The sequence below is a fragment of the Peromyscus maniculatus genome, chromosome 6, assembly GCF_049852395.1.
Source record: "Peromyscus maniculatus bairdii isolate BWxNUB_F1_BW_parent chromosome 6, HU_Pman_BW_mat_3.1, whole genome shotgun sequence".
In the NCBI taxonomy this organism is placed as follows: Eukaryota; Metazoa; Chordata; class Mammalia; order Rodentia; family Cricetidae; genus Peromyscus; species Peromyscus maniculatus.
In genome coordinates this window covers 106,469,519-106,491,036 of record NC_134857.1, presented here as the reverse complement: position 1 = coordinate 106,491,036, position 21,518 = coordinate 106,469,519, and the positions used below count along the sequence as shown (strand labels likewise).

Sequence of the window (21,518 nt, the reverse complement as noted above, 5' to 3'; positions counted from 1 at the left end):
TAGGTGCCCAATAATGAGGACCTGTGTTCGGATCCCTAGCACGTCTGTAAAAGCCATGTAGGACAGCAGGCAACTGTAACCCCAGCACTAACAAGGAGGAGCCAGAAGGATCCCTGGGGCTTGGTGACCAGTCAGTCTAGCTAAAACGGTAAGCCCCGTCTTCATTGAGAGATCCTGTCTCATAAGACAAAAAAAAAAAAAAAAAAAAAAAAAAAAAAAAGCAGAGATCAATAAAGAAAGCTACTAGACATTGACAGGTGAATACACACACACACACACACACACACACACACACACACACACACACAAACCCCCCCAAAACAAAAATTCAAATAAAATTGTCATTTAAAAAAATCTAACAAAGGAGGCCACGGAAGACATGAGAAGTTCTAAGTTGGGATTTTATTTAATGAAATAACTCAAAAGTTGTGTTTTCTACATTTATCCTCACATTATATAGAATTCTTTTATTTACACAGAAATTCAAAACTGTAGCTACTCAAAGTTAACATTCCTGAAAACCACCCCAGAATGTTCCAATCAGTTCCATCTCCTCTTTCTCTCCTTCAGGGAGACGGCTACCTCCCTCCATGGCTCTCATCTTCTTGCCGAGACACTGGAATACAAGTATGCCCTGTTCTACTGTTATTGTAACAACAGTAACCCTAAATTAAGAGAGCAGCCCATGGCAAGGCAAGAGTTACACCCACCTGACCGGGAACAAGGAACGCTAACAGGAGTAGGAGTGTTTAGTGAGTAGCAGGGTTTATAGGCATGCTTTGTTGAGACAGGGCCTTTCCATGTAGCCCACACTGGCCTGGCAATCTAAATTCCCGTCTCAGCTTTCAAAAGTGCTGAAACTACAACCATATACCACCACGCCCAATGATGTCCATTTAATACACACCAAATGGTATTTTAGGAATTTTGTATTTACTATTTCTAATCCTCAGGATATTGTATTTTAACTTTTATAATTATACTCATTTTATAATTATGGAAACTGAAGTTCAGAGGGAAGAAGCAACTTGCTTAGAATATCAAGATAATGATGACAGAGCCCAGCATTCTACCCTGGACTGTCTGACCTCCCCTTGAGGTTGCCACCTGCAGTGTGCCTCAGTTCAATGACTATTTATTATAGGCCATCCCTTCCTTGCCCTGGTTTGGCTGGCGGGGTTCAACGGTGAATGTACAGTTCCATACAGGCTTTTCTACTCCAGTGAAGACAAAGAAAAGATATGCTGTCAAAGCAATGTGGCTAGGAGGAACGGTGAATGCTGGCTACCACGCAAGTCACGACAGAGCAAACAAGAACCTAGAAGCTGCCAAGGAGATTCACCGGAGGAGGCGCAAATCTATTCTGAACCTCAGTGAATGAGTAAGGCTCGGGTTAATTGAACAAAGGAAGAGTATTGTAGGGAAGAAAGTAAATCCCATGAGCGGATGTGAGAAATGGTAGGTGGAGCTTTAATGGTGCTTTTGCACGCTGCAGTTGTGGAGTGCTAGTGCCGTATGCTGGAGATGACTGTCAGACATGCGTTAACAGAGGGAGACATTCTCCAGTCTACTAAGAGGCGGATGGAACAGTGCTCATACAGAAGCTTTTAGGACACCAACTCCGTTCCTTTCAGCTAACAGTGCAAAGAACACACAGCTTGCCATTGTCACAGCAAGTTGTTTACAAAAGGAGACCAGGGCAGGACAGAATGTCCTCTGTAGTGGCCAGCACCACGCATGCATAGAGTATTTCTTAAGAAATAAAGATGGACACATTTGTCAGCAGAAATCACAAATTTATTAACTCTTAAATATATCAATCGGTCATTTACCATTATGGCAAGAAATATATACAGTGTCCCATGGTAAACTGCAGTGTTTTCAAAACAATGGAAGATGATGAATGTGTGATTCCACTGTGCTGGAGAGAACAATTCACAATTTCCTCACATCTTAGTGCAGAAGACAAACTGGATCTATGGTAATACTTCAACACCACATGCTAAGTTGAAAGTGTAAAAAAAGAAAAGAAAAGAAAAAGCATTCTACCACTATTTGTGTTTTTAAATACATGTATGCCACGGAGAGCTGCTTCACAGAAATATAAAAGAAATAAAAAGGGAAAAAGTGAGGCCATTACGTTTTTCACAGATCTCATTGGCAGGTTAACACGGCTCAATACATTGACTGTATATATTCATTTTAAATATATATTGTTTTAAATCATGTAGTTATCAGAAAAGCTTCAACCCATCTACCATACATTCACTAGCAACAATATCTAAAGTGATTAGCAATCAACACCGAGAGGTGAAATGAGAAAAGAGAGGGGAGGGCGTGTCTTATTTTTGCTTTTTGCTTCTGCTTTAAAAATAGGCTTCTGAGGACTGTGAGTAGCTATGGCTGAAGTAACGCTGATGGAGAGAGAGTCCATGCACCACAGAGCATTTCAGCGCGGAGAAACAGCCTCACAGGGACTGAATCAACAAAGAAGAACTGAGAACCGCAAAGAAAACTGGGGCATTTCCTTTTCCCTCTTTGAATCCAGAAAATCCCTAGCTCCTGGCAGGGAGATGACCTTGTGACTCCGGAGAGAAGCAGAGCTGCATACTTCACAAAGATCAAGTTCAAACACTGTGAGGGTGGAGAACATCCCTCACGTGACTAGCTAGTGAGAGTGAGGCAGGAAAGGCCCTCACATGCCACAAGGTCCAAACAAGTGCTCTGCATGCCACCCTGGTCAACCTCCACTTGGTCTTTAGGCAATTTCGCTACTCGGTAAAGAACCGGGACACTGTTGTAGTCTCTTCTTCCTGTTAGCACAAATTTCAACCAATGCAATGCTTTCAACATAGCTAGGATACCTATGCACAATTGCTAGTCTACACTGAGTTAAAAACCTTTATTTAAAATCTTTAACAACTCCACGGGCCCTGAAGAGACAGGAAGTACTAGTTTTAGCTTCCACCAAATGACCTTGATTTTTATTTTTACCTCCATATGCAAATTTTACTGTTGTTTTTATGAACTACCAGTTACAGAAAGAAAGACAGACAGACCAACAGAGAGAGAGAGAGAGGGAGAGAGAGACAGAGAGACAGAGAGAGAAGAATGGGAAAAATGAAAAGCAAACATATAGTATAAAATGAAAACAGAACACAGATTTGAGAAGGAAAAGACAAAAATCAGTGTCAAGCGTTCACCAGAACTGTGCCTCTCTGAAAGCAATCGAACTTATAAATGATGTAAACTTTTCCAGTATACAGTTTGACCCAAATCAACATGGCTTTGATGGTAGGACACCAACTGGTTCCTGCTCCTACAATCACACAGGACTTTGCCCATATAACCATTCCACTTACACAACACCAACACTTTCAGAGAAAAGTCATCCATTTCTACAGGATCACACCAGGAACTGAAGATATAGATATATATAATTTGTCTTAAAAACAACAACAACAACAAAATCAAGCCCAAAATCCCAACAAAAAGCCCAAAAAGATTAATGGCAGCGTCCTAAAAAGATTTACTTTTCTCTCACAAACTGTCATCCGGAGAACAATAATTTTAATTAAATCTTCTAAATCTTGGCATAAACAGAGAAATCTGATGGATCAGCTGAACTTGGAATATTGTGGAATTTTCTTGTCTGACCTCCCGCTATAGTTTGCCAACAGTAACTTAAGTTTGCATGGAGCATCCCATCCAGTAGCTGGAGTGTAAACAATGTATAGGAAGGAATATATGGTAAGATGATGCGTCACGTATGCATTACATGTAGAACCTTCACAACTCCATGCACTCAGAAACATGCATGAAGAGGAGGAGAGGACGTCCCAGGATTACCCTCCAGGTGCCTTGAGAACAGAATGCAGAAGTGGCACTGTTGACAATTAGCTGAAAAGGAGGAAGAAATAAATTATATTGTTTCCAGACTTTTTGCCATAGATGTTACTAGGGTACAATTTTATAACTTAGCTAAAGTTCAGATGGAAATACTTTGTATGAGATCTTTGCCTGTGAACCTTGGAAGATAAAATACATGTTTAACAAAGACTATTCTAGGCAAGCCATAGTATCTATTTGTTCAAATAAAGCTAAGCTAAAAAAAAAAAAAAAAAAAACACCAGAAGGGGTCACAGGCTTCAATCACATTATTAAATATAAATATGTGTTTTAAGTATTCATATTTACTAGACAAATTTAATAAATTCATATTAGTATTTGGTTGAAACAGAATCAAAGTTCAGCTTGACCCTGTGCTTTTTGCTCATTATGTTTAAATTGCTTGGGAAATCAAAATTAAAAGTCAGTTCAACAAGGAATACAGCCTAAAAAGTAGAGAAACAATGATTATTCTTACTCAGTTCTTTAAAGCAATAGCTGAGAGCACCATTTGTTTTAACCAATAGCTGAGAGCACCGTTTCTTGAAGGCTCTGTTCCATCTTGGCTTGGGGAAAATATAAACAGTGGCACCCACTCATGTCTGTGCCCTACTCCCAGTTTAAGACACGCATCTTTAGAAACGACACAGACGTGACTTTAACTGCGGTCAGCTGTCCCTTATCTGAACGACCTCCTTTGTGTTTATTTCAAGTTCAGCTTGACTTCCTATTGGGGCCAGCCTCCACCCCACCCCCACCCCCAGGCTAGCACCATTACATTCAGTCAGACACAGTGAGCTCATGTACATATTAACCCCAGCCAAGAGACATGGCAACTTCCAAAAGACAGCAAGGCACCAAAGGATTTCAAAGCTTAATAGAAGTTAATCTGGATAATTGAGAGTTGTCCGCATTAACCCGGATATAACTGGCTTTTGATGTGAGAGCCCCAGGATGCGAAAGTGATGTGATCCAGCTGTTGGAAAAAGGTTCTTCTTGGTGTCTGTTACCTTTCAAACGGTGGTGACATTGCTAGAAAATGCACACTAGAACTAAGGACTCATGCAAAGCCACAATGGATTTTCCAAGACCTCATACAAGTTTCACTGAACGGACTGCTGAGCGAGTGTCCACAAGGGGAAGAACACCAGGCGCACAGCTTTCCCAGCATTAGGCCCCATCGCACAGAACCGTGGGGCAGGATGCTACTTACAAGACCCAAATGTGAATGGTTTTCAGATGTTTTGCCACAAAGAGGTGCCTCCCGAGAAGTTTTCTTTCCCATTTGGAATACAGGGTGGCCTATTAAGAGAAGCCCCATTTCAGCCACCTGGCATAAAAGGAAGTTTCTTAAATAGGCTCTATCCCTTAACACTTCAGAGAACTGCAGAGAAAACTAGCCCCTGGCCTAATACAAATGTATCCATCCTATCTAGATTAGCTGGCAATTTGTGGTGTACCTCTTTGGGGTAAAAACCACAGAAACATGAACCATGAACAAACTTTAGTTTTCTCTATTCCTTCCGTGTTCCTTTTGGTTACATAGCTATGATTTTTGGAATGTATTTTTAACCTATTTTTTTTCTAGTTATTGGGATTTATTTTTGTCTTTATTGATCCTTTTTATTTCTTTTTGTATATCCAACAGTGCTAGATAGCGACTAAAATCACAGAGAAGACCTTTGAAAATCACTGTGCTTGATAATCTGCCACCAAACTGAGAAGTCCAAATGGCTTTGCTGGAATGTGTTGAGTGGCTGTTTGTGAGAACTAGGCTCCACACCCTACACCTTCAAAAACAGTAACAGGGCACCCTGGAAAGAGATGATCAGTGGGCCAGGCTTCACCCCATTTATTTACACTCTTCTTGCTTTTGGCTCATCCCATTTTACTGATACAAATGATTTCCCATCATTCCCCCTTACTCCAGTGAACCAGCCTATAGTGTTCTGCCTTTTTTCTAATGATTCTAAAGTTTCAACATTGTAACTTCAGGACATTTTTCTGGTTTGGACTTTCTCTCTTGTGTGACTTTCTCCCATTTCTGTATCTCCAAATTCTATTCCTTGGGTAAGCTTTTGCTCAGAATTCAGTATCTCATACAGAGCATGGATGTTTCAGTGCATTGGCTGTTCATTGCACCCAACTCTAAAGTCAAGTAGGTAGTTTAGTTTTTCCACGGTCTCAGTGATTAATTGCCTTCCAAATCAGATTTTTATGGTTTCTATGGAAAATGCCTTTTCACCTCTCCCTGCATCTAGCACAGGAGAGGCACCTCCAAGATGTGTTGTGAGTTATCTATCTGATTATTATTATTATTATTATTATTATTATTATTATTATTATCATTATCTGTCTGTTGGAAATTAAACATGACATCTGAGGAAGAATACTGATCTGAGAACATGCTACAACATCTGATATTTTCTTTTTAAATGTTGCTTTCTAAATTGCCTACAACCATGGGCATACTAAGAAACTCTGATAGCCTGGAGATATTTACTTGATGGGTACTGTTGGTGACCCCGAACGATGAAAGTGAACGTTCTGCCACTTCCCATCACGGCGGTGCCACACGCGAGTCTCTTCTGACTGCATTGTCTTTGGCATGCCGCTGCCGTCCATGTACTGTGTGAGCCGAATGTACGCGATGCAGGCTGCATCCTCCCCCACCAGGTGCACATGAGGGTTCAGGATGATAGTGTGGATTGGTTTGTTGCTTTTGGACAAAGCTGAAAGAGAACAATATAAAAAGAACATACATTAAGGTCTTACGCATAGTAAACTGAAATCAAGATTAACTTCAGTCGGGAGAAATGAGGAATGGTATTCATTCCTGCCTTAATTCATTAACCCATTTGCACCAATTGAGTGCTGGGTGTTGCATAAAGTATAAACAATGAAACAAAAGTAGATAATCTTTATTTTCTTTGATTTCCTTGAGAGGCAGTCTGTGCTTCTTTAAATATTTTGACGACCAGGCAGAAAAGCTACACAGATGCACTTAGAATGCAAGGGCTAGAAACAGAAGCCACCCTACGGAGAGAGGCGGAGAAACCCTGGCCCAGGTCCACAGAGCAACTCTTGTCTTTCCAGGAAGGGCCCACTGGGGCAGTTGATGGGATGATTTGTGGTGGTGTTTCTGTAGTCAGTATGTGGGATGAGGGAAACATCGCAAGCGTCAATTTAAAAATCACTGTTTCTCTGCATGGATATGTTTCTGCATCACATCCCTGACACTTCAGTTTGGTCAGAGTGTATCTGTGATCAGCTAGTCAAAATTCACAATCCATTGCTTGATCACACAACTGGTTATTAACAGATGCTCCTCACCAGGCTCTAATCTCTGGTGTTTGGATAATAGCTATTCCCATTCTAATCACGTGATCAAGAGATTTGTGGAATTTGAACACAATTCCTATTGATGGTGCCATATGGATTAGAATAGGCCGAGTTATTCTAGCTGCTACCCAAACACGCTTCTCATTCTTAGACAATGCCTATTTAAATTGCTCGAAATGTTAGTGACATAAAAAGAATATCCCATTATGGAGAGTGCACACTTAGGGAATATAGTAGTGCATAGTGTAATGCTGAAATATTGATGGATTAATAAACTACTTTACTTGAAATAAAATGGTGTTGATTGACAGATAGATGAAAGAGATAATATGAGATGCCTCCATCAAAATGCTGAACTATACAGGATATGAGACTATTTAACCAAGCTTTATTAACACAAATTAATTTACCATTACCTATTATTGCTTGTTTGTTTACAAACAGCTAACACATACAAAAAAAGAGAAACTCATGCTAAAATCACATGCCAAGGCAGACTTGTCAAGGCTTATAATCACTAGACACAAACCCAATTACCCTAGTTATCATACAATTCCTCCTTAATTCAATGGGACCTCATGGCAAAAAGACTGAATTCCTTTCACACACCATGGAAATATAATGCAAAATTTGAGGCTGTGAGGACTAAATAAAATGTTGGACCTTTGGCTTGGGTTTCTCTGTATTGGTTTATTCTGATTTGCAGACACTGTTCTGTAAATGTGAATGTTTTCTGAAAGACATGTTTCCTCTGAGCCATTAAGACATTAAGACCTTTGCAATCTGAGTGGAAATACTTACTGGTTGCTCATCTTTGTTCGTATCATAATCTGAAAGGGACCACTACACTTGTCCGTGGCGCTCGGCCATGGTATCATGGCTGTGGCTACTATTCCCCATGTTAACTACTTTAAAAAAACAAAGTAAGGTATGTTCATAACATTAGAGAGCTTATATTGTCCATTCACCTGGTCTTAATGGGTGTTTCCATATTTTTCAAAACATAAAGGACTTTTAGGTGTGAAGTGCATATGTTTCAGTTCCCCAAAAGAACAGTTTCCATAGTGGACATACTGTTGATAAAAACTCCCATTGCAGGAAAGAGCCAAAGAGTCTGGGAGGTTGGGAGAAGTTCAAGGAGAAGGTGGTAAGGAACGTAGAATAGTTACCATTTTCAAAGTAGAATCTGTGAAAGTCCATCCCTTCCACCAAGTTGCCCAAAGCTTCAGGCTCAAAGGCAGTGAGGCCTGGATCACAGATTTTCCTGCAGCAAGAAAAAGAATTCGTGAGTAAATGTGCTGACAGTCTTGTGATTTCATGTTAAGCATTCTTGTTTATGGTCAGCGAGGGAAAGAGATTCTAAAAACCACCTCAATAGGAAATTTCTCCCATGGACCTTAACAAGGTAATCAAAAAGCAGACTCCAAAATGTCATTCTGTAGAGAACTCACAGAGGCACAAAACCAAGTTAACTGGTCCAAGCACAATCATCTCTTGCTTTTTAACTCCACAAGTTAGTTCTTTAGTTTTCTAACTTTTGACTTAAATTTCTAATGTTTGAAGTTTTCTCAAAGTTGAAGACATACTCTAAATCCTTTCAAACCATCTTTGGCTTGGGAAATAATTTTTAGAATGATGTTTAAGGGAGCTATTTTCTCTATCCTCTGTAACCATCCATATTGAAACTGACTTGAAGAGGAGGATTCAATCTGGATTTCCTGGTAATGTCCATAAGATTACACTAAGCATGTGTTTAAACCTTATTTTACTTTAAAGAAAATTAATAGGTGCTTCAAATGGGCATAATAGTTTCCTTTTTAATCCTAAAAGCAGAATTCAGCAAAGGGGTACACAACTCTAAAGTATTCACAAGAAATCAATGGGATTTCTTTGGAGAAATTTACTTATAAATCAAAGGACTTTGGGCTGTTTATTAATTTGCCCCAAAGGAGAAATGCAGTGGGTGGGAACCCATTTAATTCCAAATGGACGTGCTCAATACTGGAGAAAAACTTTCTTAACTGTTCCTCAGGAAAACAAATTTGCAAGCCTAACTCGCTATGGTTCTTCCAAGCATGGTACAGTTCATGGAACACGGTGCTGGCAAACCAGGCATGCTGGTGCACATGTGTTATTCAGCAGGAGTCCCAAGCCAGCCTGGGTAACATGAGTCCCCACTTCCAAAAACCTAAACTGAACACAAACAAAGGAATGCAGAGCTGGTGGTCTGGGAAGAACACTTACAGATCTGGGAAGAACACCACAGCAATTACCCTTTGTGATGAAAGCGGTGGTGGAGGGGAATGGTGAACTTTGCCTCAGACTGCCTGCTGGGCATGCATTTTTAAGCTCAAGTCAAATATATATAATTTCTTCCTAAGGAGTGAAGTGGGAAGAATAGTGTTCCTATGGCAACAGAAATTTATTCTGCCAGGTGCTATTATTTCCTCTATAAAATATGGTTTAGTTGTCAGTTTGTGAACCCAAACTTCATACTACCTCACATTGGATCTGAGGTATATAATATAATATAATATAATATAATATAATATAATATAATATAATATAATATAATATAATATAATATAATAATGAAGCTTTTTAACCCACCTTGCAAAGAATCAATATTGAAATATTGAAAGTGTTATTCTCTTTTCCTTTCTCCTCTCTATCATTCATTATCATCTATCTGTCTATCTATATCTATCTATCTATCTATCTATCTATCTATCTATCTATCTATCTATCTATCTACCTATCTATGTCTGTCTTTATCATCTATCTATCTTCTATCTACCCACCTATCTATCATCTACAGCTATCATTTGTACGCCCAGATATCTATTGTCCATTCTCTTGCCACAGGCTTTCAATCAATAAAGACTGACAGTATTCTATTCTATACTGGTTGGGGTGGTGCTGTGAGCAAAGCTCCGGGCCAGCTGCCAGCCTCACCAATACATTCTTCAACTTCAAAAGCTTTAGAAGGAAGTAATATTGGATTATCCTGGGGCCTGGAAGTACAAATCTAGACCAAATGACAGGTCTCTCTAGGCAAAGATGAGGTAATGTGCTCTCAAGACACTGAGTTATTTAAATATCCTACCTAAAATTGTGTGGAAACAGGAAATACCTCATATCTACTGGCTACAATTACACCCTGTCAGTGAAACAAAAACAAGACACTACTTTTGTCTTCCACAGGAGATGGCTATCACAAAAGGAGCTTTTTAAGACTCTTCCTATTCTTTAGAAACTCACAGAGGTCTAACAAGGTTATAATGGTAAAAAGAATAAAAAAGAGCAATTTCTACAGCATGAAGTTATTATCAGCTGCAGTTTAAAAGAGAACTGTTGTCCGTGACAATAGGGATCCAAGCTCCAACCCTTAGTGTTTCTTTGATCAAGTGTACATTTTTAGGCGATAGTGAAGAGCTGATGCCCACACATAATGTTCAGGTATATGCTTATGTTTGTATGCATATATTCTTACCTCTACAAGGATGTATATGTGTACCTAACAAGATATTAGCTTAGTCTCCACATTTAGTGACTCTCTTCCATATTTTACATTGCCTACTATGTGTGTGTTTGGATCATGAACATGCCTCTCTTACTAACTTTTGCCACAATTTCAGGAGGGAGGTGGAGATTTATTTGGGCTCATGGTTTTTGAGCGCTTCAGTTCATCACAGGCTTTGCTTGTGCACACACTTAGGTAAGGGGCATGAACATGCCTTATTCATTTTTTTTTTTTTTTTTTTTTTTTTTTACTAATGTTCAGTTCAGATCCTTTTCCACTTTTGTTTCTTTCCAATCTGATCCACTCAGCAAAAAACTAACATTTGACACATTTTGGAAACACTTTTCTAAGTTGATGTTCTGTTTTGTTTTTGACTTTTAAAATTAGTGGTGTATACCAATTTTATCATTTGGGAAATTAGTTTAGCTTCTCATTTATGGCCATTTTCCTGCTTTTAAACCTAGAAATATTTTTCTAACTAGAGATTAGAATCAATCTTTTTCTTTCCTTCTGTCTTTCTTTCTTTTTATTTATTTATTGATTTGTTTTGCACTTAATACTTTCACACAGTGGGATTATGTAGTAAGGAAAAAACATGGATTTCCATCCCCAAATAGCTTCACAATGACCCTTTTCATGTCTTATTTAAATAAAAGATTTCATTTTTCTCAAGCAAATGATTTCCTTTACATAAAATATAATCCAGAAGTCTATAACTATTTAAGCATAAAATCCTCTTCTTGAGTCAAAACTCCTCTTAATATAAAAACACACTCAACAGATGCAGATAACATTGAACTTCATTAATAGACAAGGGGGAGGAATGCCTGACATCATTTATTATCCTCTTCTGTCCCAATCCCTGGCAGAACTACAAAGGAACAAATTTCTTAACCCACTTCTCTGCTTTCTTTCTTTTTAAATCCTTGCCTGCACGGATTTCTCTGATGCCCTACTTTCACTGAGAACTGTGGGTGATTGCAAAGAAATATCATTCACAAAGCCATTCCCAGCTGATCAGAAGATGAGTCATCTCTCTGAAATCTCTGGAGTGCCCATTGTCATTTATATGACACAAAGCTGTTGTCAGCATGTTAAAGCAGGGGTTAAATAAGCATGCAGGACTTCAGACACTGGAGCAATACAATGGCAGAGAAAATGCACTCGCCCAGAGCGAGGAAGCGAAGCCCATGAGGATAAGGCTGTCTCTACTCACGTGTAAGCTTCGAAGTCCCCATTGTTGATAGCTTCAATCAGCTGCTCAGTGACTTTGATGATCTCCTGCTTTCGAGCTAAAAGCAAAGATAGAGTCGGATGAGAACCAAGGACAAAGGCTACGCAAGGTATTGGTCAACAATACAGCTACTTTGCTCAGTGAAGGCATCATGTGAACCATCTCTCACGGAGAGAGATGGCTGTTCCTTCTGCACAGTTCAGAATGGGAGGTCAACAACACCTATGTCTTCTAGCAGCGCTTAGAAGCACAGATATCCAGGTCACACCCCAGACCAGAAGAATCAGAATCCGAATTTTTTTTTTTTTTGAGAAAGGGTTTCTCTGTGTAGTTGTGGTGCCTGTCCTGGATCTTGCTCTGTAGCCCAGGCTGGCCTCGAACTCACAGAGATCCGCCTGGCTCTGTCTCCCGAGTGCTGGGATTAAAGGCGTGTGCCACCACTGGCCCGCTCAGAATCTGCATTTTAACAGGGCTCTCAGATCATAGATCTCAGTTGTCTAGGAGGCACTGTGAGATCGCATTTGATCACTAACAACAGATACATGGAAGGTTGAATTCATCTTTGCTACCGTTATCACCTTGACTCTATTAACAAATGTGTCACCAAAAAAGCTAGGTTATAAAAATACCAAAGAACAAACATCCAGCTTAAGAGTGAAGATTGATATGTTGTTCCAAGACATACAACATTAGGTGACTACTAATTTCTTCAGGTCAACCTGCCTGGCCCTTTCAGAAAAGGGCATCAGCACTGTGACAGGCCATTGTATTTAGGTAAATGGCCATTAGTAAACTCTCTAAATTGAGATAGAGACACATGAATAATGCAAATGTGGGCAATAAGCATTTGGAAGTCCCTTGCAAAACTATCAAAGCCAACAAACATGAAACACCATTAGTGTCTTTTCCTACCAGGGATTGGTAAAATTATTAATGGTTGGTCTGGCTCAGACATCATCCTTTCAGCAAATTCCTTTCCAGTTTCACCTGCTTCAAGTGTGCCTACCTTCTTTTCGAGTACCCCTAGTTCCTGAGCCGTCCCCTCGGTATCCCTGACACCTCCTTAGGTTAGAGCCCATGGTTTGTTTGGTTGTTATTAAGCTCTGTTCACTGTGCCAGCTGTGCTCTCCTATTTAAATAGAAAGTACCTTGTGAGCAAGGACTCTGCTATTTCTTTGTGTTGCCTAAGAAATTTTGTTCAGTAAAATAGATGTTAAATATATTTTTGAATTTGATCAAAACTACTGATAGCATTTTCTTAATTCCAGAATGTTGCTTTTTTCACTCATGAAATTATATTTAAATATTAATATTTATTATGTTTAAATATAAATTATGTTAAAAATATTAAGTTGACTAGATTCTGTTTTAGGATCACTGTTCATCACTAGAATCAGACTGCGAGCCACAAAGTTGTTTTCTTTCTTTCTTTTTTATATAATTTTTTATTAAATTTTTTTCTTTCCTTTTACAGACCAACCCCTGTTCCTCCTCCCTCCTCCTGCTCCCCCCATCAACCCTATCCCTTCCTCATAGAGGATAAGGTCTTCCTTGGATAGTCAACACAGGCTGTCATACCATGTTGGGGACCGACCTAGCCCCTCCCCACCCTCCTGCATCAAGGCTGAGTAAGGCATCACATCATAGGAAATGGGGTCTAAAAAGCCAGCTCATGTACCTGGGGTAGGTGCTGGTCTCATTCCCAGTGTCCCCACAAACATTAAGCCATGCAACTGCAACTTTCACCCACATTCAGAGGCCTAGTTCCGTCCCATGTAGGCTCCCCAGCTGTCAGTCCAGAGTCCATGAGTTCCCATTAGTTGGGTCAGCTATTTCTGTGGTTTTTCCCATCATGATTCTGACCTCCCTTGCTATTACAATCCTTTCTTCCTCTCTTCAACTGGACTCCAGGGTCTTGGCCAAGTGCTTGGCTGTGAGTCTCTGCATCTGCTTCCATCAGTAGGTTCTATGATGTCAATTAGGGTAGACACCCATCTGAGTGCAGGGGAAGGCTAGTTCAAGCACCCTCTCCACTGTTGCTGTGAGTCTTAGCTGGGGACAGTCTTGTGAATTCCTGGGGTTTTCCCTAGCTATAGCTTTCTCCCCATCCCCTTAATGGTACACTCTGTCAAGATACCTCTTTCGTTGCTCTCCCTCCCCATCTCTCCCTTATGTTCCCAATTCCCACCCTCTCCTATCCCCTCCCCTCTATTCCTCTCTCTCAATTTACCCAGGAGTGGGAAAAGATCTTACCAACCCCACATCTGATAAAGGACTGATCTCTAAAATATATAAAGAGCTCAAGAAACTAGACAGCAAAATATCAAATAATCCAATTATAAAATGGGTTACAGAGCTAAACAGAGAATTCTGGACAGAAGAATCTCAAAAGGCCGAAAGACATTTAAAGAAATGTTCAACATCCTTAGCCATCAGGGAAATGCAAATCAAAACAACTTTGAGATACCATCTTACACCTGTCAGAATGGCTAAGATCAAATACACAGATGACAGCTTATGTTGGAGAGGATGTGGAGAAAGGGAAACACCCCTTCACTGCTGGTGGGAGTGCAATCTTGTATTGCCACTCTGGAAATCAGCATGGCAGTATCACAAAGTTATTTTCAATTTTTCTGTGTGAGGTATTATGACATTATCATTCATCATGAAGATGCTAACCTTTGCTTTTAATTATTTATTGATTACAGGAACCATTTTTTAATGAATCTGATCTTTATGTTTTAACACAAACTTTAAGTGTGCATTTACTTTCAAAATCCAAGTGAAATTGTTTCTTATTAAAGAATAAATTTGTAAAATTAATTTGACTCTATTAAGACTGTATGATACTATCTCATAACAAATATAGTAGTCAGGTACCTTAAAATGATTATTAGATTTGCCCCTATAATGGCTACTAACAATGTAAATGTTTACAATATAAAAGCATCACTGTTAGATGCTTCACAGTAGTTTCTAACTTCTCTCTTGTATGTAAGAGCAGAACCTGGGCGTTCCTCCTCCTCTGCACACTTACACTATTTGGTTTTTCTTTTCATTCGACTGATCCACATGAATAACATAGCTGTCCTCAGGACATTGGACGGAGTGGTAACAGCCGAGAGTTCTGCAGCAGGGATGTTGCCAGTGGCACATTCCGTTTAGTTAGGCAACAAGTGATTCATCTGTCTGTGGCCCTGGCAGTGTGAAGCTCTGGCAGAGGCTCATGACGGCTAACTTGATTCTGGAGTAGGAAGGGCATCTGTGAAGAGCTGCTCAGAATGGGAGAGTGTAAGGATGTGGCTGCCAAAACTTCCTCCTCACACAGGACCCTCACTTAAAACTAACAACCTTTTCAGTAAGTTATATGGCTGGTTGGAAAACTATAATTTGAAAACAACACCAATCCTTTAAAACTAACAAAGAAGGAGAAAATAAAGGTCCATGTCAAGTGCTGATTGTGTGCCTTCAGTGAGCTGGGCAGTTCAGGGTGTGCAAACTTCTGGAACAGTTCCCGAGGTCCTGAAAACCCCACATCCTCTCACAAGCACACGATGGAATCAGGCGCAGCAACAGTGAGTGGTCATCTTTCACCCAGAACCACTGTTGCCCAAACCCTCCCAAGCTTTCTGAAGTTTTGCGAACAGTGGCTTAAGTTTGCTTCTGCATTGTCGGAGCCAAATGGTCTTTATCGGAGCCAAACCAACTGTCTCCCAACTTAGTTCTCATTCTCGGAAACAATGGTATTCGAGCTGGCCTGGCTGCGCATCACAGGGACAGGGCTGAAAGCAGAAGGCTTCTGTGCTGCATCACTCTGGAGGCAGCAAGAGCCTTGGCTTAGGAGGGGCCCGGGACTCCGGAATCTCTGCAGTGTTCCTTTCCTCCAGGCAAAGGCGTGTGAGTGAGTCACAGTTGGGCCTGGCATATGACAGCTGACTCTTGGAAGGAAAACAGAAGGCTGGGAAATGAATCACTTGTGTACAGTGCTCTGAGGTTAGAAGTTAGAGCTGTTGCCACAAGCTCAACATCTGACCTAGGGTGTGAGGGTGGGGCAGGTGCCAGCGAGCTCTGCCCCAACAGCAGCGAGCCTAGGTCCCTGGCTAGCTGTTTTCTATGACGAGGGTCTGCTCTGCTCTCCCTTTTTCCTTAAGAAGTCGCGGTCCCAGAGGCAAAGTGAGGAATGTCACCAAGGAGGAGGAGGAGGAGAGTGCATTCCCTGCCTGTAAGATGCCACCAATTTAATCTCAGAGAGCAGACTGTCAGTCAGCAGGACCTAAAGTAGGTTTTGAGGGTTTCCAGCTTGGGAAAGGAGTAGAGAGGAAAGCAAGCCAGAAAGATGGTCCACATCCTCAGCGTTCTTCCATGCAGGCATACAAACACATTGGGAATGTTACCCTACCCAAACTCACAGTTCCTTTGACATTTTTATTGATCTAGGGATCAAAAAATCTTCCACCCCTAAACTGAAGAAAGTTAATACAAGGAGTAGACTGAACACTTCAAAGTTACTTTCTTGTCTGGTGAGGACAAAGAGACTATTGAAAAAAAAAGACAGAGATTGGTAAGCATCAGGTTACTTCAGGGTTACTTCTGTGCAAGAACGACAGCAGAGCAAATTTCATTACTGTTTGATAAAGAACCTACAGCCTGAAGGTACTGATGCTGATGCTCTAAGAGGCCAGGTACAGCAGCCTGTGAGAAATTAGGCCAGGCCCCGGGGCCATGCAGATGGCCCCTAAAAATCCCGATTAGCCCTGACCGTGAGGGCTAGAGCACACCGATCCAGCGGAGGAGGACAAACCAAACCCACTCCATTGCAACTAGAGGGGAAGTCTGTGGTCCTCCAGCACCCAGCTTCCTGTCTGTGCCTCTTAGCATTCGAATCAGGTGGGGTGGAACTTTCTCTACCCCACCGGGGAAAACCTACAGGGGTAAGGAGTTCTTTTGTTCTCTTGGTTTTCTGAGGGGAAACTGTAGTGTCTAAGTCTCTTTTCCAGAGCTCAGTTGTGCTGTACTTGGGGGCTGTCTCTCCTATTCCTCTACTCTTAAGGTTTTTTTTTTTTTTTTTAAGGGAAGGCCTTTTCTCCCCACGTTGCCTCTGGTACAATGCAATGTCTCTCCCAATGTTCCCCTAAAGATCTTGAACCCATCCCCAGCAGCTGAAAGGCTGTCCTGAGTGAGAGACTTCATTCTTCTTTTGAGCTCTGTCTGTTAGGTTCTAGTGTAGAACGTTGGTCATCATCACAGGTGCCCTTCCAATACTCTGATTTCTTTCACAGTTCTTTCCTTTGGCACCATAAAGCCTATTTTAAAAGCCTCACTTGAATATTTCATGCACTTCAAATCCAACTACCTAAACTAAGCTTGTTAAGTTCCACCACCACCAATGAGAGGAGACAGGCAGGATGGACAGAGAGGCTGGTGTGTTTTTATATTATGACACCACATGTGTACTTCATATTGTGGAGAGAAACCTGTATATGCGCAGAGTAAATACCTTAGCACCTACACACTGCTAATGGATTGTTTCAGTCTGAGTTACCCTCTACCCAGATGTTGCCTTGGACAGAATGCAAGGTCTCAAGAGAGAGCTCAAACCCAAGTACACAGAGCTGCTGGTGAGGGAAAGCACACGATGAACCACGCAGGAGACATGAGATAGATGCTCCCATCCTGGGAATCTCGGAAACAAGGCCGGTCACCTGACCAGAGGAGCAAGCTAGCGGTGAGCCCCTTCCTCGTTTCTCAGCTCTTCCTTCCCAGTGGAATCTGCTGCTTGGAGACGGTGGCAGGTATAGCTGTCACTGCAATACTGATCTGCTGCCTGCTCAGGCCATTGACACTGAAGAAAGCATACCTTACAGATTCCATTCTTGCCTGCTCATTGGTTTTCTGGTGGCGTGCAATAGGGCCACCATATTCTGGTTACACAGAACTAATTGGTTTTCCATGGATCTCTGTCCAAATGTATAAACAGGAAAGAGCCTGAGAACCAGAGGGAACATCCTAGCCTTCGATCAAGTCTATCAAATTCTGTTGCTTTCGTCTTTTAATGTTCCACATTGGTCCATGCCTGCACCACTCTGAATCCAAGCACCCTTCCCTGCCCAGGTTCCCTAACAAGCTTCCTCACTGAGTTTCTGTGAACAAATCCGATCTTCACCTTTCTCCTTATGAGACAGTCCGATGTTTACACATGCTTATCTCTTCAGATAATGTTCCCTTTGAAGTCTTCTATCATCTTTTCATTGTTGTTAGCATTCAAAATGAGACTGAAACCTTCCACAGCCTGGGTCCGGCTCATCTCACCAGACCTAGCCAAAGGCTGCTTTAATCTCATGATGCTCGCAGAAAAATTCAAAATGCCAACACCGCCTTCTACCTCAGCCCTGCGCATGTGCTGTCCTGTCTTCTTAGGGAACTGTTCCCACATCCGTGTTTCTACATTTGTTTAAAAAAAAAAAGATCTCAACTAGTTTTCCTTTAAAAAGACCTAAATAGCACCGACAGACACAGTAACACAGAAGGGAGAATCTCATTAGGGTCTTACCTTTAAACAAAAAAACACATCACAAACAACTAAGAATTGATGACAGGGAGAGAAACAGTCATCTCTAGGGATGAGTCCCCTAACTGGTTATCGTATACCAAGTCGTCAGCCCTGAAATCATGCACATACAAGTAATACTAAATGAATGGAGCAGGTTGAATTGACATATTTAACTTTGTGTGTGTGTGTGTGTGTGTGTGTGTGTGTGTGTGTGTGTGTGCGTGCGCGCATACAAAACAGTAGTGAAGAGGAAAGAGCTTGAATTCGAGAGGAATCAAGGTGTGGATGTGGAAGGAGGACATGGAAAAAGGGAAACGATAAAATTACATTTTGAGTAAAAAAAAACACACACACTCCTTGGTCTTCATTTTAAGCCAGGTTCGAAGGGTATTATAAAGCTACACATGCCTTACACTTTATTTTAAAGATCAGTTGGTGCCCGGGTCTTTACAGGCTCATTCAGTTAGTCAGTTTTCCAGCTCTCTGTACAGGGTAGGCATGGACCATTGCAATGCCGGCATCTAACCTAGCTCCTGGCTTAGATGACTGTCCAATAAGTATTTGAATAAGGAACCCAGCTTATAATTACCAGTCCACTGGTCTTCCCGATACACAATATTGCTTTATTTGGTGTTGGATAGAGCCCTGAAGCAATATAAAGCGGGATCTGAGGATGTAGCTCAGTAATGGAGCATGTGCTTAGCATGCAGGGAGGCCCCAGGTTCAATCCTCAGCACTAAAATAAATCCCCAGTATAAGAACCTAATAAAAATGAGTTTGGATGAAAGCAACCTGTTTTGTGCAATGAAAGAAGAGAATTTCCCTTCTGACTCATATGGAATGATTATGAAACCCCTTGACTTTTCCATAGTTTCTCCTTTTTACTAATAGAACCACATTTACCAAGACTCCCAGGTGCTTACTTCTGCAGTCTGCTGTTCCTTTGTCCTCATACACAATAATCCATGAGTCATTACTTTGCTTTGGTACTTGCGATATTTCCCAGGGCACATTCTCAACCTTCACATTTCGTGGCAATATAAAGTGAATTTCATTCACTTCTCCGGTTTTAACCACATGCTGAGGATTGCCCAATCTCCACCACTGAGTCCTCATCTTTCCAGTTTCTATGTTCCTGTTTCTTACAGCTCTCCATATTATAATAATTCATTTATTTTTATTCTATGCATATTGGTGTTTTTCCTACATGTATATCTGTGTGAGGGTGCTGGATCCCCTGGAACAGTTGTGAGCTGCCATGTGGGGGCTGGGAATTGAACCCAGATCCTCTGGGAGAGCAGCTAGTACTCTTAATCTCCAAGCCATCTCTCCAGCCAGCTTGTAATATTCTAAATATCCCTAGGTGCAGGGCATTTCAGACTCACTTCCCTTTCTGGCTGAACCTGCTGTCTCTGCACCTTTCACCTTGACCAGCGGCAACACAGTCTACCGAGCTGCTCCGGTCAGAAACCTTGGTGCCTCCTTTTGGATCACGAGGGTCTCCTCAAGGCTGAATCTTTCTGACAGTCCTTTCTCTCAGGGCCTTTTGTCATTCATCTGATCTAGGCTCTCACAAGTTCCCACCTCCAGGGGCTTCTGCTACATTGGCCCATTCTGCCCCTCACTACAGCAGAACTATCTGTCCCCACTCCCTTTAGGTTTTTAGGACCTTTACTGCTCATATCAAAGATCAACCTTCTCTGTGCACTTTAGTACTTTTCCCACTTTCTGACCTACTAAGCACCCATTCTTCAGGCACCCCAGGGTCTCTGTTCTTTACGGAGTCCTTAATCTCTGATGACAATGTGTCTTCTTCTTCTGCCATCTTGAAGTTCGGCCTGGATATCTTCTCCCATCCTCCGCTCATAGGTTACCTCTACATGGCTGCTGTTCCTAAGAGCTGCACACCTGGCTATTTTTTTTTTTTAATCTTACTGTGAGTGTACTGCATTCCCCAACGAGTATGTGACCACTTTGTGTTCGGAACACTTGGAACCCAGTCAATGTTTTTAAATGCGTGTGTATTTGAAGACATACCCAGACAGTCTATATAAAATAGAGCGTGCATTTCAAAATCATTACATAAATGTCAGATACCTGGAAGGTGCCCAGCTGCTGCTCTGACAGTAATCTGGATGTCAGAGTCAGCAGAAGGACCAAAGATCAGGCTGCAGGGTTTACATGACAGAGCCAGAGAAGACACAGGACATACAGGCACAGCAGGGAAAGCTAGGGGTTTCCAGGCAACGTTGAAAGATGCTGCTTCATTTCAAGAAAAGAAAGAGTGTAAAGGAAACAGTCCAACCATATGAGTTTGAGATTTGTATTTGTTTACATTCGTGATTAATCAGCTGATTGAGGAAATGGACCCAGGCACCTAACTGCCTGCAATGTGGCTTTTCACCCCTGGATGCTTGCAGACTGTTACATGCAGAAATGCTTTATGGGGCTGTGTCTAAAGATTAATCAGTCATCAAAAGCTGCATAGTGGGAACAGTGGTCTGATTTGTCTGGAGCCGTCTTTGTTCTTCTAGGACACTGTGCGGTTCTACTCAGTCTTTCCCATGCACATATTACAGTTTAGTGTAACTCCCGCCTCCATTTCTCAGAGGGAATTCACTCGGCCCCCAGACACTGGGAGGACAGGGAGATGGAATGACTTGCTAAGCCACCCAGCCAATTCAGTCTAGGCCAGAACTTGAGTTTTATGTGGCTCAACCCCCCTGCACCCCACTTGCTATTCAAATCACTAACCTCTGTTTCTTTATAGCCCGTGGTGCTTAATTCAATATTTTGAAATCATAAACCTAAATGAGCCACCTAAATGCCTTTGAACTTACTCTGACAAGGTGACTGACTACTTAATTACTGGACCAGGTTTGCAATTAATTACTGTGCCAGGTCCACACATCTGGGAGCCCCATGGCTTTATTGTCTTTTTCCACACTGCCATTAACAAAAATAACCCTTGGGAACAGTTA

General features: G+C 41.4%; 1 protein-coding gene across 14 annotated transcripts in view; it reads right to left on the bottom strand.

Moving 5' to 3' along the window:
• Positions 1–1,775: 1,775 nt before the first annotated feature.
• Camk2d (calcium/calmodulin dependent protein kinase II delta) overlaps positions 1,776–21,518 on the bottom strand; it is a 257,681-nt gene continuing 237,938 nt past the window's right edge. For 8 of the 14 annotated variants that reach the window (XM_006970402.4, XM_015993241.3, XM_015993251.3 and 5 more), the window contains 5 exons: positions 11,970–12,045; positions 8,400–8,494; positions 6,392–6,620; positions 5,102–5,190; positions 1,776–3,900 (listed from right to left, as the gene is read on the bottom strand). In XM_006970402.4, coding sequence (XP_006970464.1) covers positions 5,124–5,190; positions 6,392–6,620; positions 8,400–8,494; positions 11,970–12,045 — 467 coding nt within the window. In that variant the 3' untranslated portion in view covers positions 1,776–3,900; positions 5,102–5,123. Of the gene's footprint in view, positions 3,901–5,101; positions 5,191–6,387; positions 6,621–8,399; positions 8,495–11,969; positions 12,046–21,518 lie in introns of those variants that run through there. The other 6 variants (XM_015993259.3, XM_076574927.1, XM_076574926.1 and 3 more) reach the window with 2 other exon arrangements.